Source organism: Aotus nancymaae, unplaced genomic scaffold (genome assembly GCF_030222135.1).
Source record: "Aotus nancymaae isolate 86718 unplaced genomic scaffold, 86718_ANA_hifiasm-v0.15.2.pri h1tg000058l, whole genome shotgun sequence".
In the NCBI taxonomy this organism is placed as follows: Eukaryota; Metazoa; Chordata; class Mammalia; order Primates; family Aotidae; genus Aotus; species Aotus nancymaae.
Genome location: NW_026988472.1, coordinates 42,024,898 through 42,049,232, shown reverse-complemented (window position 1 = coordinate 42,049,232; position 24,335 = coordinate 42,024,898). Strand labels below are relative to the sequence as shown.

General features: G+C 42.3%; 1 protein-coding gene across 1 annotated transcript; it reads right to left on the bottom strand.

The window, feature by feature from the left end:
• Nucleotides 1-28: 28 nt before the first annotated feature.
• Nucleotides 29-23,978, bottom strand: RBBP7 (RB binding protein 7, chromatin remodeling factor). Its single transcript, XM_012434453.3, has 12 exons — nt 23,652-23,978; nt 22,690-22,834; nt 17,301-17,446; nt 12,902-13,075; nt 11,789-11,904; nt 8,777-8,937; nt 7,804-7,930; nt 7,608-7,685; nt 7,116-7,192; nt 4,321-4,378; nt 1,154-1,264; nt 29-481 (listed from the first exon to the last, which is right to left on the bottom strand). The coding sequence occupies exons 1-12, from the start codon at nt 23,665-23,667 to the stop codon at nt 413-415; spliced, it is 1,278 nt and encodes a 425-aa protein (XP_012289876.1). The 5' UTR covers nt 23,668-23,978; the 3' UTR covers nt 29-412.
• Nucleotides 23,979-24,335: the final 357 nt, after the last annotated feature.

The window sequence follows — 24,335 nt, the reverse complement described above, 5'->3', positions numbered from 1 at the left end:
CCTACCAAGCTTCTAAAAGGAACACAAGTTTTATTTTAAAACTTTATTTCTGCAAAGCCAATCAAGAAGTGTTGGAAGGAAAAAGTGTAAAAGTTACTCTCGCATATTTGGGAACAGCAAGCACTTAGTTTGAGAAAATGAGGACTTAAACAGTTGAATCAAAGGCAGTATGCTGCTACTTGCATTTTAAATCAATGGTGATATTCTTTCTGAAGCAACAATTCATCTCTTTCCTAATAGCTACAATATGATACAGTACGCAACAGCTCACTTGAAAGTGCTAGAATCAGAGGATAAAGAAGCCAGAAGCCACCCCACTTACATTTTCTACTATACAAAGCCTTTTGGCGCTTGAGAAATCAAGCATTCATGTAGCATTACATTCAACAGAAACATCTCTTGTACTCTGGGTTTAAGATCCTTGTCCCTCCAGTTCTGATGTCGTGACATCCGACTCTTCATCATTGTAAATATTTTCAGCCTGAAGATAACCAAATAAATCCACAGGTTAAAACTCCCTATGGTTTTTACAAGGTCATCTAAGAACAATTTAATCTATTCAGAACTTGCTAGTTTCGTTTTTATATTTCTCTCTAAAAACTTCAATAACGAAATGGTAAGCTAGCCAGTATTTTGAAAAATTCTTTGCCAGTGTGTAATTCCACATGTATGCTTAGCCACCCGCCCATGCACTACTTATTTCAGTTGCTGTTCATAAGAGATGTTTTCCAAAAGCACTTCAAGCATGGTTTATATGAAGTGGTAACCCAGATGTTTATGGAAGTGTCGGTTAACAACACCTTAGAAATGTCAAGCACTTAGTGCTCCTCATCAGAGAACCTGGTATCATTTGAATGCCTTGACATTTCCTTCCTGTATCCCTCATGCCTGCAACACAGAACAGACACTGGAGACAGTAGCGATGCCAAGACTCCAGTGCATGAAGAATGCAACAACAATGAAAATCAGAGCAGATGCAGAGATTTCTCCTGATCTGACAGGTGCTACAAATAGCAAATAGTGGACAAAGCACCATATGGGACTAAAGATTATATTGTTGAAATGGAAAAAGTTCTTTTAAACTGTTTCTGTAAATGTTTGGCATAATATGCAATTAACAAGATAGTCATTCAAGAAAAATGTTTTAACTCACCATTTGCCATATCTGCATGATGTTATCCTCAGACACTGAGCAAATGACCCAAGGCTCATTGGGGTTCCAACTAAAATCTGAAATCTTGGCAGTGTGTCCTCCATGAATAAACTGTTATAAGAACAAAAAAAGTTTGGTTTCATATACTCTCCTGTTAATCCTAAAAGATTTTAAAAACAGTTTTTAGAGCATCAGTATTTCAACTGAGGGTGGGTGCTGTCCGCGGTTTTAGAGAGAGGGTAGTACAGGCGCAGAAATCTCCAAACCTTCAGAAAAGGTGACAGAATACAGTACAACGGATACCTGTATACCCTTTACCTAGATTCACCAAGTACTAATAGCATAACCGATGCTTTATCCATATGAACCTATACAATGAAATGGCTGAAAACTTCAGCCTACTTCCCCTAAGAATGAAGACATTTTCCTACGTAATCAAAATGCCATTTCCATACTGATTATGATGAACATTAATCCAGCATCATTTGGCATATACAGTTAGGTGCAACATCTAAGGTAATCCGTTACATGCCATGTAACATACACTTCTATTATATAAGGGGCCTGAGAAGTCTCCTGGTTCTTCCCTTCTCCACTTTACTAAGATAGGCATACTTCTTGCCTATCTTTCCCAGGTACACAGCACCAGGGTGAAAGAAAATCCCTGGCTCCAAAAGCATAGCTCAAGATACTCCCTCGTAAGTTACGCCTAAGGTGAGACAGCTTTGCTAAACAATTCTGAAGAGGGCAGTTGTTTCCTGCAAGAGACAACCTCGTGGGAAGGCACCATGCCTTATTTATCTTAAAATTAAGATTTAAAGGAAACAGTTCTTCACAAGGACGGTATTAAATACATTGTTTGGAATTGGGACATCACACTTTCTGACAAAGTCTTATTTGACTCTAGTTTGACAATGAGATCCCTGCCTGCCAACTAGGTCTTATGCAATGTATCTATTTTACTGAACAATCTTTTTTCGTATTTTTATGACATGAAAATTTTCTTATGAAATATGAACAATCAGTTTAAAAATATGAGGTGGGGCTGGGCACAGTGGTTCATGCCTGTAATCCCAGGACTTTGGGAGGCCAAGGCAGGCAGATGGCTTGAGCTCAGGAGTTCAAGACCAACCTGGGCAACATGACAAAACCCCATCTCTACAAAAAATACGAAAATTAGCTGGGTGTGGTGGTATGTGCCTGTAGCCCCAGCTATTCAGGAGGCTGAGGTGGGAAGACAGCTTGAGCCTGGGAGGTCGAGGTTGCAGTGAACCAAGATTGCACCACTGCACTCCAGCCTGGGTGACAGAACCAGACTTTGTCTCAAAAAAAAAAAGAAAAAAAACGGTAAACAGCTTTTTAAAATACTCTTAAAGGGTATACAAATGAATATATTTTAAGATCACTGGGGCTTAGAATACATATAGGAGTTATCAAAGCAAGATACTTGTGTTTAAAATTACTGGTGGAATAGTTTATTACTTTCTTTTGAGATAGGGTCTCACTGCCATTGCCCAGCCTGGAGTGCAGTGTTGTGATTGTGGCTCACTGCAGCCTCAACTTCCCAGGCTCAGGTGATTCTCCCACCTCAGTCTCCCAAGTAGCTGGGACTACAGGTGCATGCCACCATGCCTGGCTAATTTATGTATTTTTTTTTTTTTTTTTTTTTTTAAGAGACAGGGTTTCACCATGCTTCCCAACCTGGGCTGAAACTTTTGGGTTCATGTGATCCACCTGCCTCAGCCTCCCAAAGTGCTGGGATTCCAGGCAGGAACCACCATGCCCGGCCCAGTTTACTACTTTCAAATGTCCCTTGATTTCAAGCTCTCTTGTGAAGAACAAAATCCTAGTGTATTTTCTCAAGGACCATGGAATTGTTGCAGAGCCATAATATACAAAGTAATACACTTTCCTTTCTCCCTAAAAAAAAAAATAGTTGGAGACCTTGAAAACATTGTACTATGTGAAAGCATCAGTCACGAAAGACAAGTCACATTTATATGAAATATCTAGAATAGCCCAATCTTGTAGTGACAGAAAGTAGATTAGTGGTTGCCAAGGGCTGGAGGAAGAGGAGGACTGGGAGGGGATAGCTACAGTTTCTTCTGGAGGGGATGAATAATGTTCCAACCATCCAGTGACGGTTGTACAAGTCTATGAATATACTATAAACCACTGAATTCAAGAACAAAAAAAACAAATAAAGGAAAAAAAAAAACCCCAAACCCAAGTACACCCCCTCCCCACTGAATTGTACACTTTAAAGAGGTGAACTGTGTGGTATGTAAATTATATCTCAGTAAAGCTGTCATCAAAATAAAAGGGACTAGGGTGTTCCTACAAGGTGGGATTAGTGAATATCTTCTGTGTGCAAGGCTTGCTCTCAAGGGCCTTCTTTTCCTTTGAAAACTCGTGGACATTCAATATAATCCATAGTGTCACAGAAAAAATGAATAAAACTCATGGACAAAGTACTAGTGTGCCAAAAGTGAGTACTGGCATTAGAACTAAAATCATACATGACAGAGTGATGAGTGACTATCTGCCAAATGATGGGAAGAGACAAATATTGGATTTAGAGCAAGGACAAGGAACCATGCTAAATCTGGCAATGCTGCATAAAAAAAATGACCAAGTGAGCACTGAAGGACTGAGACGGGAAGAATGAGGACGGACAGATACCACCAGATAAGCTTTCAAAGGGCCAAGGACATGTGTGATGCTTCAATCAGGCATGGGAGATGGTGGGCTCTGCTAGCATCAACAAAATCGAGAAAACCCTCCTTTTTGAGCAAGAAACGTAAAAAGCATTTTAAAAACTTTCTATACTGTTTGGAAGTGTTAAGTATTGCCAACTGAATAGCAATTATACTCACCTCCCATCCGCAAACCATCACAAATACCAGAGTTGAAATCAGTGAGAAATTACTATACACTATTTTCCAGGACCTCAAACCACTCTCAGTGAAACATTTGTAAAAACCTACTGGGCTCCATTTACTATTTTTGATAAATGTCAAAGCCCAATCGCAATAACCTCCAGGGCCTCCATTTTGAAACCATCTGCAAGAGCCAGAATTCGAAGTTCTGACTCATTCTCAAGATAAACAGATCAATGACAATCCAATCGGCATATGACATTTCATCTTTTATAAGCCAGTGCATACCAGGAGTTCTGGAGGCCCGTCTTCTGCATCTTCTGCTGATTGTTCTTCCCCAATTTTACTGTAAGAATAAAGAATATGATGCTTTCATCAATGAACTTCTTGTAGCACGAACATCTGCTAACCCAGTATCAGCCCAGAAAGCAATGTTAAAACACAAACACTCTCACAAAAACTTATCTCTATACTACAATCAATTCAATTTTTTTTCCTTTTTCTTTTTTTCCTTAGAGACATGGTCTCGCTATGTTGCCTAGGCTGCAGTGCAGTGGCTATTCATTCACAGGCATGATCACTGTGCACTACAGCCTTGAACTCCTGGACTCAAAAGTGATCCTCTCGCCTCAGCCTCACCAAACCTGGATACTGTTTATATTTGGTTGAAGGGTGGGATGTTTACTTTCCGGAAATAAGTTAGAGTTGTTCATAATTGAATCTGCAGAATGAGAGATTGTCAATAATAAACATTAACTCAAAATCCCTTCAAAATACTGTCCATTGCATTAGAATCAAAAGGTGAAATGTATACTTAAAAAATCTACACATGAACTGATGTGCAATCCCTATAACTTAAAGCCTTTTGCATTCTAGGAGTAAAATACAGTTATGCATCAGTACTATAGATCTGTCTAAAGACATAGCAACAAATATGAAATGTATAAGCCAAGGAAAGGTTTCTAAGGTTTTTCTCTTAAACTTCAATTTGTCGAATTTGCCAGTGGTCAACAGTGAAATCACCCTTTACATATCAAAATCAGCCCTATCTTATATCTGGCCCAAAGACAGATGTTACTAGTAACAACTGCTAAAAAACAAAACCCAGCCCTCCAAGTGAGACATTATTTTTCCTTCCTATAAAACCAAACTCAAACGTGTGGGATTGCTAGACAATTATATTTCTCTTCCACCTGTCAGTACAGTTGCTAACACTCACCATTTTAATCCCAAATTTTATCTAATGTAATTTTTAAAATTTTTTTAGAGACAGGGTCTCACTATGTTGCCCAGGCTGGGGGTCTTGAACTGCTGGAATCAAGCAATCCTCCTGGTTCAGCCTCCCAAAGTACTGGGATTGTAGGCACGAGCCACCATGCATGGCCCCCCTATCTAATGTAATTTTAATATTAAACAAGCTATGAAATAACTGAAAGAAGAAATTACATACAATGCTCACAAATTATTGGCACCTTCTGGGGCAATTCAGCTGCCAGGGCATCAGACTTCCAAACCTTGCTGTACACTTCATACAACCTCTTTATAGTTTTAATTTAGGTTTTTTATTTTACTACTAAAATTGTTTTAACATCAAATACAATGCCCCCAATTGTATGCTTTAAAGATTTTCTACATCTTCAAGTATTTATCATGGCAAGAGTTTGCTCCATTGGTACCCCGAACATTAGCTGTTTTAAGTTTTACACACAAGCATTTTATTCTGCAGTGTCTCTTCTACATACGGAGGATTACTGACTCTGTAATTAAGGCAGCCTTAGTTTTTATATGCAGGTTGAGCATCCCAAATCCAAAATGCTCCAACATCCAAAACTTTAAGCACCAACATGACATTCAAAAGAAAAGCTCATTGGAGCATTTCAGAATTTGGACTTTCATACTGAGCACAACGGCTCACACCTGTAACCCCAGCACTTTGGGAGGACAAGGCGGGAGAATCACTTGGGGTCAGGAGTTTGAGACCAGCCTGGCCAATATGGCAAAATCCTGTCTTTTTTTTTTTTGTAAAAAGTACAAAAATTAGCCGGGCATGGTGGCAATGCCTGTAGTCCCAGCTCCTTGGGAGGCTGAAGCACGAGAATAGCTCGAACTCGGGAGGTGGAGGTTGCAGTGAGCCAAGATTGTACCACTGCACTCCAGCCTGGGTGACAGAGCAAGACTCAGTCTCAAAAAAAAAAAAAAAAAAAAAAAGAATTTATTTGGACTTTCAGATTTGAGATGCTCAACTAGTAAGAATAATGCAAAATTCCAAAATCCTAAAAATTCCAAAACCCCAAACACTTCTTATTCCAAGTACTCTGGATAAGGGATACTCAATCTGTACTATATTTAGTACAGCCATATACTTAATACAAGCAGGGAGTAAATTCTTTTTTGGTAATTTTATGATTTAAACTTAAGATGACATCTTATGGAGAAGTTTGTAACTTTATTAAGCAACTTTACTAAATTATAAAGGCTCAGATGAAAAAAATAAACTAAAATTCTTAGAACAGCAAGTCTGAAGTCAAGGACCTTTAAGAATTGGAAGAAACTCTTTATACAATAAGCCCCAGAGAACATAAGCTGACAGCTTGGGCTGTCCTTGTCCCCTTCACAAAGGTCTCCCAAGCAGTTACACAATCCACAGCAGGAGTGCGCATCTGCAGAAACAATCAATGAAAGCAGAGAAAAGCAAATGATACAAAAACTCAGAAAGAACAATCCTGCCTACATGTACTGTGAGATCAGATGAGACACAAAACAGCTAACATCTTGATCTCTCTATATATAGTAGGTATGTTTCAAATACAGTCATTTGAATGCAAAACCAAACACAGACACATACACCTTCATGCTCGAATAATAAGAGACAAAACTTACATCACAGAAATTTATTTTATGGTCCATTTGCTGCTTCGCTTCTATTTTACAGAACAGACTCTTTAGGAAGATACTTAAAAGTTTCTTTAATATTAGGTTTCTTTAAAGAGGAATTACCAAATTGCTTTTCTAGTTCATAAATTACTATGTAACTTAACAGATGAGCATATTTATGCAGTATCTTGTCATGGACTGTGAGTTACCTTAAATCCCACACATTCAGGCGGCGGTCAGTACCACTTGAAGCCAGAATAGTTTCATTATGCGGAGACCAGTGGACCTAGTAATAGATAATTTTGAAAATGTACTTAAAGAATCATTCGCTGCTAGGTTTGTGGCTACTGTTCTAATCCGGTATTTTCCCATCTTGTAGTCCATGATCTTATCCTTGGCCTGTTGGCCTCACCCTCTTGTCCCAGCCTTTCAAGTGCTCTGAAATGGCTCAGCTCCATCTTGTCCTCAGGAAGGCTGCACTCCCCAGCACTGAAGAACTTAATAAATTTATTCGGCCCCATAACCATCCCAGAAGCTTTTTAATTCTTCAGCAGGGTGTACTTTAACCTATGAACATCTCCATGTAAAACTATGTACAAGGCATTGTTTTCACTAGTGGGCCCACCAGTCTGGTATAGCTTAATTGAAGAATCCCTAGATTTCATTTCCTGACATACAGACACCAGAAAACTGTCACATACCTGGAAAATTTCATCTTTATGAGATTCGAAGGTATGGAGTTTTAATTTTAAGTTACGCAGATCCCATAAAGCTACGGTCTAAAGAAAAATAACAAGTGAAAATGATTTCTACGCTTTACCTAAGAATTTTCAAATATCTGATTAAAATAAGAGAACTGGGTTTTATAAACACCAAATAATGCAAAAACTTCAAAACCTTATCCGCAGAGCCGGTGGCTAGAATAAATTCGCTGTAGGGATTGAATGAGAGGCAATTGACTTCGGCAGTGTGTGCATCCACCAAGTGGCTCGGCTTGGAGGTGGTATTGGACCTGGTGTCCCATCTAAAACACAAAGGTAAAGGCACACAGCACCCAGGGAGGACGCACGAGCCTCCTCAGCTTCTCACACTCACACTCGGCCCCACGTCACTGTCAATACACTCTACAACCAGCTCCACTATGCTCGACCTTCATGAAGAACCAACCACACAGCTGGTGTTTCAGACCTCAACCACTAAATGATACATTCAAAACCTACAGAAAACAAGCTGGGGCTGTTAGTCCTGTTTTTTTTATTAGATTCCCATGTCAATTAACAACTATTTCAAGCATACAGAAAATAGAGACTATGTAGAAAATAATGTAACAATCTCATACCTACAACTAGCTTTGACAAATGCCCAGTATTTTGTCACATTTGCCTCAGACATTTATGAGATAAGACTATAGGTGGCTGAATGCACTCCTGTGGCCATACCTTGACGCAATAATTTTCCTCCCTGATCTCAACTGGTGTCACTCTGGATCCCAATTTTGATATTTACCACTACACCAAGTATGTCACTTCACACGAACATACCTATACCTATATTTTTTCTAATAAGCGATCCTCCCACTTCAGCCTCCTGAGTAGCTAGGGCTACAGGTGTACACCACCATACCCAGCTAATTTTTTGTTTTTAAATTTTGCGTAGAGACGGGGTCTCATACCTCCTGGCCTCAAGCAATCCTCCTGCCTCAGCCTCCCAAGGTATTGGGATTACAGGAGTAAGCTACCTAAAGCTGTTTTTTAAAAGCCGTAACATAAGCAAAAAAAAAAAAAAAAAATCAAACTACAGCCTGCTGCAATCACTGATGGGTCACTCAGGTCACCCATTTAACAAGATCCCACTGAACTTTCCACCTTACATCATCAGTTTCTGATCATCAGCAACAGATCCAAACAGTGACTCGTGCAGCAGGTGCCAGGCCACATCCTCCACAACAGCCGAGTGGCCGGTAAAGATCGCTTTAGCATCCACAATTTTGCCTTCTTTTGGTCCTGCGTTTATATCCCACAGACAGACAGTCTAAGAGAGAAGGAGAGAAAAAAAAAAAAGAACAAGGGCCGTAAGAGACTGAATTTTTTTTCTTTCAAGATGACGTCTCGGTCTGTCACCCAGGCTGGAGCACAGTGGTGTGATCTCAGCTCACTGCAGCCTCTGCCTCCCAGGTCCAAGCGATTATCCTGCCTCATCCTCCTGAGTAGCTGGGATTACAGGTGCACGCCACCAAGCTTGGCTCATTTTTTTTCTGTATTTTTAGTAGAGATGGGGTCTCATCATGTTGGCCAGGCTGGTCTCATACTCCTGACCTCAGGTGATCCACCCGCCTTGGCCACCCAAAGTGCTGGGATTATAGGCATGAGCCACTGCATCCAGCCACATGAAGGAGTTTCTGTAATAGAGCTATTTCCCAGTAATAGCTATTTTCCCAGTAACAAAACTTTTTTTTTTTTTTTTTACACAATACATACGCCCTTCGTCTAACAGTTACTTACACATGAAGACACTCAATGTACGTGGACTGAAGAGAAAGGAACATGTGGAGATCCTGCCATTCACATCGCCTCAGAAGGATCTGGCAAGATTAGCATGACGCTTGGCATGTGGGGAGCCCCTGGTAAATGTCAGCTATTATTACCGCCAATTCCCAGCCTGGTATCTTCAAAAGGTACTAGTAATTGGGTTACTGAGTACAGTCCACTTTCCTTAGTTGGGAAACCGTCTCATACACACTTTGAGGGAAGCATCCTTTTAGAAAGCCTGTAATCCTGGCTCTTTGGGAGGCCAAAGCAGGTGGATCACTTGAGCCAGGGAGTTCAAGACCAGTCTGGGCAATATGGCAAAACTCCATCTCTACAAAAAACACAAAAATTCACTGGGTGTGTTGGTGTGCACCTGTAGTCTCAGCTACTTGAGAGGCTGAAGTAGAGAACCACTTGAGCCCGAGAGGTGGAGGATGCAATGAGCCAAGAATGTGCCACTACACTTCAGCTTGGGTGACAGAGTAAGATCCTGTCTCAAAAAAAAAAAAAAAAAAAGGTAGAAAGACAACCCACAGGATGGGAGAAAACTTATGAAAACCATAGGGACTTATACCTAGAATACATAAGAAACTCTTGAAACTCAACAATAAAAAGACAAAATATAGACAAAGAATTTGAATACATATTTCACCAAAGAAGATATGCAAACGGCCAATAAGGAAAAGAAAAGATGCTCATCATCATTAGTCATCAGGGAAATGCAAATTAAAACCACAATGAGCTGGGTGTGCTGACTCATGCCTGTAATCTCAGCACTTTCAGAGGCCAAGGCGGAAGGATCTTTTGAGCCCAGCAGTTCAAGACCAGCATGGTCAACATAGTGAAACTCTGTCTCTATTAAAAATACAAAAATTAGCTGGGCCTTGTGGTGCATGCCTGTAATCCCAGCTACTTGGGAGGCTAAGGCAGGAGAATCACTTGAACTCAGAAAGTGGAGGCTACAGTAAGCTGAGATTGTGCCACTGCACTCCTGGGCAACACAGCCACTGTCTCAAAACAAAACAAAACAAAAAACCCCTCCCCACCCAAAAACAACAACAACAAAGAAACCCAGCAGATACCACTTTACACACACTAGGATAGCTATAATAAAAAAAAAAGTCAAGCACTGGTGAGGATGTAGAGAAACCGGAACATTTGTACATTGCTTGTGGAAATGTAATATGGAAAGCCACTTTGGAAAACAGTTTGGTAGTTGTTCAAAAAGTTAAACGGAGATACCATATGGCCCAGAAATTCCACTCTGGGCCATATGAAATGAAAATATACATCCAGCCGGGCGCGGTGGCTCACGCCTGTAATCTCAGCACCTTGGGAGGCCGAGGCGGGTGGATCACAAGGTCAAGAGATCAAGACCATCCTGATCAACATGGTGAAACCCCATCTCTACTAAAAATACAAAAAATTAGCTGGGCATGGTGGTGTGTGCCTGTAATCCCAGCTACTCAGGAGGCTGAGGCAGGAGAATTGCCTGAACCCAGGAGGCGGAAGTTGCGGTGAGCTGAGATCGCGCCATTGCACTCCAGCCTGGGTAACAAGAGTGAAACTCTGTCTCAAGAAAAAAAAAAAGAAAACATACATCCACACGAAAACTTGTACACAAATGTTCATAACATAATTCAAAATAGCCCAAAAGTAGAAAGACCTCAAATGGTTCGACTGATAAATGAATAAGTAAACTGTGGTATATCCATACAATGGAATATTGTTCAGCCATAAAAAGGAATGGAACATAAGAAATGTTACTTGAAAACATTATGTTAAGTGAAAGAAGCCAAACAGAAAAGGCCACATATATGATTCCATTTACATGAAATACCAAGAATAGATAACTCTATGGAGATGGAAAATAAAGTAGTGCTTAGGAGCTAGGGGATAGCAGGGAATGAGTGGGGAGTCACTGCCTAATGGGTATAGAATTTCTTTTCTAGAAAGTGAATGAAAATATTCTAGAATTAGTGGCAATAGTTGTGCACCTTTGTGAATATGCTAAAAGCCACTGAATTGTACACTTAAAAATAGTTTATATCAATCAGGCCCCACAAACACTCTAGAGTTTCCATTATAAGGGCCTGGAGGGTCCTCTTTTAAATAATGGGAGGCCTTTTGCCTATGCTCCCTCCATTCTAAGGCTACTTGAAAAGAGCTTTGTGGAATCCGAAGACTCATACAGGGCAGTATGAAAACCATCTCTCTAAGTCCCAGGGAAATGTTATCACAATAATCAGCAATATTATCTTAGAAAGCCTTTCATCTATATAGTATTCCTTTAGTACAGCTGTAACACTTTAGCTCTCACTATATGAACAGATTACAAAGAATATGTTTCTCACATGGTCATCAGATGCACTTAGGAGATGTCCACTCAAATTCGAATTCCAGGAGAGACCATAGCCTTCCTTCTGGTGACCTCTTAACCTGAGATCAGGATTACATTCTCCACTTGGGTCTAAGAAAAGAAAAACATTAAGTTATTCTCTGTTTATCAGAAATTGTGAGAATAAATTCTCACTCCTTCATTGAGTGACCCATTACAACAATTGCACATGAACAAGATCTGGTCTGACCCATAACCACTTTAAAAAGCTGTTCTCTCAGCTTCGTTTTTAATACCCAACGCAAATTGAGCCTCGGAACCACTAAATGGTTTCTTTGGAAAACCTACTACTACCCTCAACACAAAAATACTAAAAACTATAGCTATCCCACAAATTTGGCAAGTGGTAACCCCATCCCCCACCTCCCAGTTTTTAGAAGTATTTCTAATACAGCAGGTCTGGTTGCTCACTCCTTGAATGCCTCTAGGGTAGCCTGATTCATAAGTGACCCCCGGACAACCTCTGGAAATGTGACCCTCAGAAAGTCCTTCATGTCACTGACTGATAAAGTTGTGTAAGCCCAGAGCAGTGGGGTATGTCATAGGGACTTGTCAAGACTTGTAGAATTGTTTAGCAAGATTCACAATGTATTTGGCTTCACTGTTGGAGGCCTCAATTTTGTTACCATGGCTGGTCATAGAACAGGATGTGCCCACGCAAACAGACCTCCACAAAAACCCCAGATTCTGAAACTCAAATGGGCTGCCCTGGGTAGAAACATTTAGCAAATGTTCCTGTGGTTTGCTGCTAGAGACAAAGCATGTCCTATGTGGCCCTAGATGGGAAGGACCCACACACCTGTAGTTAACCTCTTTGGACTTCCCCTGATGTGTATCTTTCTCCTCCTACTTTTGCTCTGAATCCTTTGCTGTAATAAATTTTAGCTCTGAGTATAAACTGCTTTTAGGCAGTTCTGGCAAATTGCTGAACTTGAGGATGGTTATGGGACCCTCCAAAGCAACTTTTAAATCTTTAAACATTATATAAAGTATGCTACTTTGACCTTAAAAACATTACCAGTTTGAATCAAGAAAACTGCTCAAGCAATGGCCTGACTTTATTACATACCTGGTTTAGCAGGGTGTTTTGTATAGTCAAAAACCAACACATCAGAAGATGGTGTTTTTGTTGCAATGATGTGAGGATTCTGTGGCATGTAACGAGCACGGTTTACTTCTCCTTCATGATTGATTTTAATTTCACATTCAATTTTTCCTGTTACAGAACCAAAGCCACCAAATTCTGATGTGAGGAGAAAGAAATAAACACACACACACAATCAGGATTAAAATTCACAAATCACTTATTTTAATCAACCTAACAGATTTTGACCTGGCACAATAGAACACAAATTGACAAGGCAAAGACAGAGACATGCATAGAGAGAGAAAATCAAAAAATGTGAGCTCATTTGCCACATCAATTTATTCCCATTTTCACTGAAAAATACTGGTAGCTGCCTTATGCAACTTAATTCAGTTCCACCTTGGATCTAAAACAACCATCCTCTTTCAGTTATGAAGATGATATATTCACTGAGATTTCAAATAACCATATAATAAGCAGACCAACAGTTTTTTAGTTCAAATATAACTCATTTGGAAGGGCTGCACTAAGGAAAGGTTTTACCCTCAGAAGTATGAACATTCTTCAAGTCTAAAGTCAGGAGCATCCTCAAATTAATCAAAAACCCATGCTAACCCCTACCCATCTCTAAACACACATATGTTGGCCCTGCTAGCATACTTGGTTTAACTGCTAGTGCAGTGCCAAGGTTAACCTCTCCATCTGGTGTGTGAATAAGACTGTAGTATCAAATAATCATGAAAAAGGCCTTGTAAAGTAACAAAGCCATATAAAAAGTACAATAACTTCCAAGAAGTAGCAACATATTAGCAGAAAGAATACAAGTAGAGAACATCTAAGCAAAGAGCAGCAAACAAGGACATTCTTTTTTGTGCTCATAGATTAAAAACTTGAATTAGTTGCTGACATGTAAAAAGATAGGACGGTTCACATTACAATTGTGTTATTTCTTCCTGACCTATATTGCCTTTTCTTTGCACATTCCATTTTAACTTACCCTGTGTCTCAGGTCAAGGAAAACTAACACAAATGCCTATTGGAGCCAGGCGGGTAAGAAGTAAAATAGACTGGGGCCTGGAGAAAACACCAAAAGGAGCAAACCATTTCTCAGTTTCAGCCAGCTCTATATGGGAATGCCTAATGAAACTGGCTTCTATGTCTTAACATCAGTATCTAGCCATTCCTTTGAAGTAAACATAACTTACTATTTCTGTGTGGTTGAAAACCATTCTCAAATCCACATGATTACTCCAAAGCTCCTCTACCCACTACTCTCAACGTGGCCACAAGCAAAAGGACTCTTTTACTTCGTAGCACCTTCGATACCATGGTGTCAATGGAAGAACTGTGTCTTGATGTCCTAAGACCACTCCTGATCTAATTATCTCCTCTCTCCCGAGACTGCTCCAAACCTGCTCCACCTTGACCTTCAACATCCCATTCCATGGACTCCAGTGGCTCTAACTCTTCTGCTACAAAGATACTCAAGTTTCCTGATTCCTTTAGCTAAAACAACCTGAACAGCTCTCCAAAAAAAAAAAAAAAAAAGGCTGGGCACAGTGGTTCATGCCTGTAATCCCAGCACTCTGGGAAGCTGAGGTGGGCAGATCACGAGGTCAGGAGATTGAGATCATCCTGGCCAACATGGTGAAACCCCATCTCCACTAAAAATACAAAAAAATTAGCTGGGCATGGTGGCACATGCTTGTAGTCCCAGCTACTCGGGAGGCTGAGGCAGGAGAACTGCTTGAACCCAGGAGGCGGAGATTGCAGTGAGCCGAGATTGCACCACTACACTACAGCCTGGGCCACTGTGCAGTGTGAGACTTCGTCTCAAAAAAAAAAAAAAAAAAAAAAAGCCTTCCAAGTAGGATTTACTTTGAACACAGAGCTTTGTTTTCTCAAACTTAAAAGTCTGAAAAGTCACTGTCTTGATGATCATATCCATTAAAAAATACAGCTGAACATTAACAAAGGCATTAACTGAATTATGTCAGTTACTTGTTAGAATATACTGGATATGTAACTTTAATGTATTAACATCATTATGCAGAGACTGTTAAACTGCGAGCCCAGTAAATATATACCTCAGGACTAAAAGCCATTTAAAAATTTCTGATTACAGTATTGAGGCCAGATGTGGTGGCTCATGCTTGTAATTTCAGCATTTTGGGAAGCTGAGGCAGGCGAATCACTTCGGGCCAGGAGTTCAAGACCGGCCTGGCCAACATGATGAAACCCAGTCTCTACTAAAAATACAAAAATTAGCAGGGCATGGTGGTGGGCGCCTGTAATCCCAGCTACTCTTGAGACTGAGGCATGAGAATCACTTGAACCCAGGAGGCAGAGGTTGCAGTGAGCCAAGATCGCACCACTACACTCCAGCCTGGGCAACACAGCAAGACTCTTCCTCAAAAAAACAAAAACGAGAAACCCCCAATATTTAAAGAAATAATGCATAAAACTGTTGGGGAATGAACTGTAAATTGTTGGAGTGGTAAACTGGGTAAATCACTTTGGAGAATAGTTTTCTATGAAGTTAACAATGAATACACCATACAACCCAGCAGTTTCACTACACTAGAAAATGTAATATTTTTGAGTCAGGATCTTGCTCTGTTGCTCAGGCTGGAGAGCAGTAATGTGATCCTAGCTCACTGCAGCTTCAAACTCCTGGGCTCAAGGGATCCTCCCCCTTCAGCCTCCCAAGTAGCTAGGACTATAGGCATGCACCATCACACATGGCTGAGTTTTAATTTATTTATTTTTATTTATTTATTTATTTATTTATTTTAAAGATGGGGTTTCACCACGATGGCCAGGCTGGTCTTGAACTCCTGACCTCAGGTGATCCACCCACCTCGGCCTCCCAAAGTGCTAGGATTACAGGCGTGAGCCACTGCGCCCGGCTTAATTTATTTTTTGATAGTGACAAAGTCTCGCCGTGTGCCCCAGCTGGACTTAAACTCCTGGGCTCAAGCATTCCTCCTGCCTCGGTCTCGCAAAGCGTTGGGATTACAGGCATGAGCCACCACATTTTACCTTCAATAAGAAAAAAACCCTAAAGCATGTATTAGGAAGTGCTAATAGCATTAAGCCCTCTGAGACTGTGAAGAAAGAGTTAACACAGCAGTCTGGTTGCTTAGCCCTGGACTCTGAGGAACACTGGGACCATTAGCGACCCTTGGCAAACTCCTGGGAACATGCACCTCAGAATGTTCTTTCTGTCACTGATGAACTGATGATTTTGTGGTGTGCACCTGGAGCAATGGACCGTGTTGTACCAGTTTGTCAGGGTTGCTTTGTAGATATCGAGATTGATTATTGCTTTTATTACTGGGGTCCTCAGTTTTTATTACTTGGGTCCTCAAGTTTCAGTTGCCATGGCTGGTTGTCAGCAGGATGTGTCTATGCAACTAGTCCCCCAAGAAAGCCTCAGACCCCAAGACCCAAACAGGCTTCTCTGAGCAGAGATATTTCACACATGTCCCTGCAGTTTGCTGCCAGAGAAAAAGCACATCCTGTGTGGCCTTGGACAAGACTTGTGCCAGACCTCCCTGAACTTGCCGATGTACATCTTTTTCCTGCTGCTTTTGTGTTCTTTACTGTAATAAACTTTAGCCACAAGTATAATTTGCTCTTTTGAGTCCTAACAAAATCACCAAACTTGGGGTGGTCATGAGAATACCAAAACAGGAGAGTATGTTTGACTAAATCAAAAAAAAGAAAAAAGCAGCTAACAGATTCCTAAATTAACCATAGCATTACTGCCTCTCCCTCCAAACAAACAAACAAAAAAACCCAGTATTAACCATTTGGTGTCACTATTAATTGTCTGATATATATGTCGTCTCCTGATTTTTTTCCTATGCACACACCAACACATATTACTTCTACCAAAGTGGAACACGGTAATTACACATAACAGTTATTCACTTATCTTGGATACCTTCTTACACCAGTGCATACAGATTTTTCTCATTAAAATTTTTTTTTTTTTTAATTTTTGGTAGAAATAAGGTCTATGTTGTCCAGACTGGGCTTGAACTCCTCAACTCAAGTAATCCTCCCACCTTGGCCTCCCGAAGTGCTGGGATTATAGGTGTGAGCTATGGCACCTGGCCTTTCTCATTAATTGCTGAGTAGTATTTCAAACATACCATGTGCTTAACCAACATCTGGGTTACTAGGTTGATCTGAATTTTTCAATTCTGCAATTACGATTAAAATCCCTTGTGTACATGTGGGTGAGTAATTCCGTAGGATAAAGTCCTAGAGTTAAATTACTGGGCCAAAAGCTAATAGTATAGTTTTAGTAGCACATGCTTTGAACGAGGCATATTCCTTTTGACATCACTACCGGAATATATAATATACCTACCACCCTTGTCACTGTCACAATGGGAAGCATCAAACTGTGCATCATCATTGGGAATATGTACTCGAGCAACCACCAGATGATTCTGCTCATCAGACGTATGAGTCCCCAGCACTAGCCAATGAAGGGCATAATCTTTTCCTTCCGGTCTGTTTAGAAAAGAAAACAAGTCACACTAATCCTGTAAGAAATTTCCAGTTGCTAACAAATTCAGTCAAGTTCCTTCAAAATACATTCAAATTTCTTTAGCAAATATATACTTAGTATCAACTGTGTATCTTCTCCCTGTCTGGTTACCAACTTTACAATCACCACATATGCAAGTGTAAGAAAATATTCTAGCTATAACATGCAGAAGGCTTGCTTCTTTCCCGAAGAGCTATCCTCCTGTGCCTCAATTATCAATGTGAAGACTGCCTTTTATAGAGCAGCACTCTGGGGAAGGTAGGCCCAACTCAGTAAGCACAAACATCTACACAGGAGTCCACCAACAGTCCCCATATTCATAAATCACCTAAAAAAAATCTTCTTCCCACCTAAAGATATCTTATATAGTAGATGTTTCTTATTTCCCAATAAGAAATTCTACAAGGTAGTATGGACAGAAACTGTTGAGTCAAAAAAAACTTAGCTTAAATCCTGGATCAAACTAAAATGCAACTGCTTCAAACACAACCTCCCTGGGGCCTCAGTTTCTTCACTGAAAAAAATAGGTTGTAAGTGCAAATGGCCTGATGTGAAACCCCTTATTTATGTTTATGAGACCTAAGTCTATGAAATGAACATTCTCAGTTTTACTGAGGTGTCTTTGTTACCTTGTTCTGTGGAAACTCACCTTGACGCTGAAGAACTTGCCCAAACCTCTTGGCACCTTGGTCCAAGCAGTGATTTTTCATCAGTATCTATCAAAAAGGCTTTCCCATTTGTATTATCTAGAACACAATTTTCAACTGTGCTCCACGGTCCCACCTCAATGCAGAGGACTTAGACGGCCTCTAGGCCCCAACACAAGTTAGGCCATTTATCTGTTTCTAAATTTCAGTTGCACAAAGGATTCAATGGTTTTTTTTTTTTTTTTTAAAAAAAAAAAGATTGAATGTTACTTCTAGGCAAGTAATTTAGTAATAAGAAAATACAAGATGCAATTTTTTACCAAGATTTGGCTTACAGTAAAAAAGTGTGCACGGCTGGGCACGGTGGCTCACGCCTGTAATCCCAGCACTTTGGGAGGTCGAAGTAGGTGGATCATGAGGTCAGGAGTTCGAGACCAGCTTGATCAACATGGTGAAACCCCATCTCTACTAAAAATGCAAAAAAATTAGCCAGGCATGGTGGCATGCGCCTGTAATCCCAGCTGCTTGGGAGCCTGAGGCAGAGGAATTGCTTGAACCAGGGAGGTAGAGGTTGTGGTGAGCCATGATCGTGCCACTGCACTCCAGCCTGAGTGACACAGCGAGACTCTGTCTCAAAAAAAAAAAAAAAAAACTGTGCACACACAGACACAGACACACACACTCCTCCAAGAACAGAGTAAGGAAGCCATAACTAAGCAATAGCAACTTGTTTGAAAAAAAGACAGCCAGGCGCGGTGGCTCACGCCTGTAATCCCAGCATTTTGGGAGGATGAGGCAGGCAGATCACCTGAGGTCAGGAGTTTGTGACCAGCCTGACCAACACAGTGAAACCCCCTCTCTACTAAAAATACAAAATTAGCCGGGCATGGTGGCACATCCCTGTAATCCCAGCTACTCAGGAGGCTGAGGCAGGAGAATCGCTTGAACCAGGGAGACATAGGTTGCAGTGAGCAGAGATCGAACCATTGCACTCCAGCCAGGGCAACAAGAGTTGCCCATCTCATTTAAAAAAAAAAAAAAAGACATGGGTCTTGATTGATACATGCACAGTGGGCCAGGAATATGACGTGGCTATCAAAAAGGTAGTTAATTCTATCTTAGGTGGTCTTTATATGTGTGTAGGGGGCAATGCACATGAGCACACACATTATACAGTGTATCCATAAACAGAATTCTATGGCACCCTTTAAAACAACAAGCATATCCTAGCATGCTGATAGGAAAATCTCCAATATACACTTTTACTGACAAACTCAAGTGAAGAACTTGCTACCATAAAAAAAGATGAAGATACAGGTATGCACTTCTACATGCTGGCAGGATGGATTAAGAAACGAAAACAGTGACTGGGGAAAGGAAGTAGGGCAGTAAGGGATGTGGAAAGGGGACTTAGTCTTCACTCTACATCCTTTTGTACTGCCTGAATTTGAAAAATTACAAAGCTTTTTAGGTAGAGAATAAGTTAGTTTCAATATATTTCAGGAATTATTCAACAAGAGATATAAATTAACTACCTAATTAAAAAAATTTCACAGAGATACCTAAATAAAACCTTTTAAAAGCCAAATCAATGGCTGTAATCCCAGCACTTCGGGAGGCCAGGGCAGACAGATCACGAGGTCAGGAGTTCGAAACCAACCTGACCAACATGGTGAAACGGTCTCTACTAAAAATACAAAAATTAGGCAGGCGTGGTGGTGCATGCCTGTAATCCCAGCTCCTCAGGAGGTTGAGGCAGGAGAATTGCTTGAACCTGGGAGGCTGAGGCTGCAGTGAACAGAGATTGTACCGCTGCACTCCAGCCTGAGTGACGGAACGAGACTCTGTCTCAAAAGAAAAAAGAAAAAAAAACAAAAAACAAATCAAAATCAATTATTTGGACAATTACCTAACTCAATTGAAGGACAATAGCTCAGAAAGTCCAAGTAATTGTTATGAAGCATGTTGTAAGTTGGCAGAAGGGCATATGGGGTGGAGTAGGGTCTAGTTCCTCAGAGTCAGGCACTGAGAATAGCCAACATTTTTATCGTTCTATATGGTAATAAAACACAGTCCCTTTATACCCCAAACTGAACCCTGCAAAGCCCCACACAGCAATCCTCAACATCCAAGAATGCAGGCTGCTTGGCATTTTCTTACATTCTCTAAGCCACTGCACTTCCCACAACCCAATCCTACAACATCTTTGTATACAAAGAACACCATAATACACATGAAATAATTTAATTAAAGCATTTTCTGTTACATTCCTAAGTGTTACATATTATAGGTAACAACAACAAAAAAAAACTTCAGCAAGCAGCTTTCATTGAAATCCAAATGAAGAAACACAGTGCTATTTCAATCCTGACAAATTATTTCTGAACAGGAAGGGGTGGGAGAATCAGCATCAGTCACCACTTGCTGTGTACTTATGCTGCATCAGGCACTTTAACATGCATGATCTTATTTAATTCCCTCAAATGGAGGTAGTCGGTACCACCACCATCTCCATTTACAGCCCAGACAACACGGCCCTAGTTCATGAAGCTAAGTAGAAGCAGGGGCATGATTCCAACCCAGGTCTCTAAGTTTAAAGCCCCTACTCTTTTCTATTATGTTACAGTGGGTCAAAAATATCCCCAAAATCTAGTTAATAAATTTTAAATCTGCTTAACAGACAAAAACAGGCAAATGCACACGACGCTCCAAACCAGAACTTGAATACCCCTGAGTATATGATGCTTAATCTAGTTTTTAATCTGTTCAAAGGTGGCTGTAAACATCAATGCTTCCAAGTCTTCATCATTTAGTTCTCTACTCTTCCCACATCTGCATATTTACATTTAGATTTTTGGGAGGCCCAGTGGAAGTCCCTATCTGTATGGAAATCAATGTTTGCATATGCGGAACCTGGCCATTGTAAGACCAGTTTTATATAAAAATTAGCTCATTATGATTATTATTTTAGAGACGGAGTCTCGCTCTGTTGCCCAGGCTGGAGTGCAGTAGTGTGATCTCGGCTCACTGAAACCCCTGCCTCCTGGGTTCAAGCAATTCTCCTGCCTCAGCCTCCCTGTAGCCGGGACTACAGGCACACACCGCCACGCATGGTTCTCTCTCTCTTTTTTTTTTCCTAGTATTTTAGTAGAGACGGGATTTCAGCATGTTGCCCAGGCCGGTCTCGAACTCCTGAACTCAGGCAATCCACCTGCCTCAGCCTCCCAAAGTGCTAGGGTAACAGGCGTGAGCCATTGCGCCCGGCCAAAATTAGATTATTTTTATAACTTGTTGCAAAATCCTCTTTTTAGGTTAGAGTTTCATTTAATATTCTTTAACTTATATGCCACAACACCCAAATTTAATACTTTTGTTTCTTTGGGAGACAGGGTCTCTCGCTCTCACTACAGCCTTGAACTCCTGGGCTCAAGCTAACCTTTTAAAGCGCTAGGATTACAGGAGTAAGTCACTGTGCCTGGCCCCGTATTTAATTCACTTTAAAAGTACATGGTCAAGTTCCTACTAGAAAAGGTGCAAGTGAATGAGAAATCTAATGCAGGGACCAGCTGTGTGATCTTGGGATAGCACTTAAACGCTCAGTCCCAGTTCCCTTATTAGTAAAACAAGGATGATGAAAAGTACCTACAGCATAGTACTATTATGAGGATTACAACAAACAATAGGACGTAGACTCTTCAGATGTGCCAGGCCCTGTTCTGAGCGCTCAATAAATGCCAGCAATTATTACCAGAGAAACTGTAGATCTAACAGAAAAGAATACTCTTATGAAGACTAACAGAAATCGCAAAGTGGATTCCATATTAGAAGCAGATTAACACTTTTTTTTTTTTTAATTGTACTTTAGGTTCTTGGGTACATGTGCAGATCATGCAGGATTGTTGCATAGGTGCATACATGGCAAGGTGGTTTGCTGCCTCCGTCCCCCGTCACCTATATCTGGCATTTCTCCCCATGTTATCCCTCCCCAACCTCTCCACCCCCCGCTGTCCCTCCCCATCACCCCGCCCCCTGGGGTCTGTTCTTCATTGTTCAATACCCGCCTATGAGTGAAAACATGCGGTGATAACACCTATTCTTTGGTCAATTGTTGACAAGGTCTTTTTTCCCTTTACCAATTAAAATATATTTATCTTGGGTGCCTGTTACGTGTGTTCACTTTGTAAAAATTTATCAAGCCATACACTTACAATGTGTGAACTTTTCTGTATATATTCTATTTTTCAATAAAGTTTTAAAGACATGTATTAGTTTGGGCCCAGAGAGATGTTGCTCTACATTCAAGCCCAGGCAATGTCAAATACATTTACTATTTCCTCCAAACACTATTAATCTCACAACAGATTCTTTCTCCCCTTTTCACACCACAGTATATGCCAGAAATCATCCCACAAATCACGTAAGTTTTGAAAATAAAAACCACCTGCCACCTCATGCAAGGGCTGATTACATACTTATGTTTTATGTATAAAACGCCAAAACTAGTAAATTCAGAACTACAGTTAAATTTAAGCAAAATAAAAGTTGCCAGAAACCCTTACTTAGTCACTTCAGGAAGCCACTGAACGGTAAGACTGGGCCACTGAAGAGCATGGGTCATAACCAGGTCATATAGAAACGGTGTATTCTTCTTCCAGATTTTATATTCTTCATTGATGACACGTTCCTCCACAGTATCTTCAAACACTGAAATTTGGAGAAAGCCCACACGATTAAGTGGCTGAGATGGATTGAAGTCAGAAATTGGAGGTCATCTCAAGATGGCCACACCTCATGTACGCTTTCCTTTTACCTTTAATTTGGACACGGACAACTAACTGCTCTTCCAGGAGGCGGAGAAAATACTAATACAACCAGGAAGCGTATTTTTTTCAGTTGAGATCAATACCTCCTGCGTATACCATGTTGTGTAGTCAATTACGCGGACACGGAAATTGTTTACCCTATTACAGCCGTTCGCACCTGTTCTAAGATGACGACTTATATGTACAGGGACTGCGCGACCCACTCGGTGAGACAAATGCACATGTAGCAGAAGCCCACAGGCCCAGTCCCTTCATTCCCCATCAGGGGAGGCCCCAGCTCCCACGACGCCCGCCTCGGCCGCCATAGGCCGGAGGGCTCCAGCAACCCCCGGACAAGGGCCGCGACCCCGAGGCGGTCGACGCGCGCGAGTGTAAAGAGCCGCGGTATTCGCTTCCAGGCGGCGGTGGCCGCCTCCGCCCCGGGGCCGAGGGCGCCGGAGGGAGCGAAGCCGCTGGAGGGAGGGAGAGGAGGAGGGGGGCCCAGCCCTCGGCCCCGCGCCCGGCTCCGGAAGTGCTCGGAGCCCTCGGCTCGGCGGTCCCGTCCCGCGCAGGCCCCACGAGGCGCGCGCCCAGCCTCGCGCCCGGCCCCGCCCCCTGCTCCGCACGCCAATTCGCGCCTTTCGCCGGCGCGTGCCGCGGCCTCGCGCGCCCGCCGCCCCCCGCGGCCCCGGCGCGCGCCGCCCCGCAGGGCCTCTTACTCTCTTTACTCGCCATCTTGCGTCGGGTCGTTCGCCCCTCGCTGCCGCCTCGGACTCCCCTTGTTAGCCAAGAGCAGCCCGAACGCTGGCGCTCCTGCCTTTCCCAAGCGCGTCACACACTTCCCGCTCACGAAAGCCCGGGCCCTGTCTTGCGGCCTGGGTGCTCCCCAGACGCCGCGTCCTTCTTTCCTGCCTCCTCCCCGCTCGCGGGTACCGAGGTCTGAGGCGCTCTTCTCTCTCTCTCCAAACTTGGAACGAGACTTTTCAACCCGCGCCTCCCAGCCCGCCCAGGCAGCTGAGCGCAGGCGCATCCGCCCTGGGAAAAGTGAGAGGAGGCGGAGAGGCGGGTCTGGGAGCCAACGGCTCTGGCGCCGCGACCAATGAGGTGCGGCGGGCGGGTTTCACGCGGCGTTCGGAGGCGGGCTTCTGGGGGTGGGCGGGGCGTGTCGCGGCAGGAAGTTGGCGATGCGCAGGCGCGAGGGCTCGCCCGGCGCTCCCAGGGCCGGCCGCGGGGGCGGATGGGGGCGTGCGGGGGCGGGGCGAATGGAGGCGCGGCTGGCCGGCTCCGCGGGGGCAGCGCGCCCGGGGGCGGCGAGCATTGGGGCCCGCGGGGCGTGGTTGCTTGTAGCGGCAGCGGTGGTGGGGGCGAGAGGGGGGCAGGGAGGCTGCCGCCGCTTAGCCAAG

What these genes read in the sequence shown, in the direction of transcription:
- RBBP7 (XM_012434453.3), bottom strand. An exon ending in ATAAAGATGAAATTTTCCAG is followed by an intron (nt 7,193 to 7,607) that starts GTATGTGACAGT and finishes ATCTATTACTAG; the next exon opens with GTCCACTGGTCTCCGCATAA. An exon ending in ACGGGCCTCCAGAACTCCTG is followed by an intron (nt 1,265 to 4,320) that starts GTATGCACTGGC and finishes TTCTTATAACAG; the next exon opens with TTTATTCATGGAGGACACAC.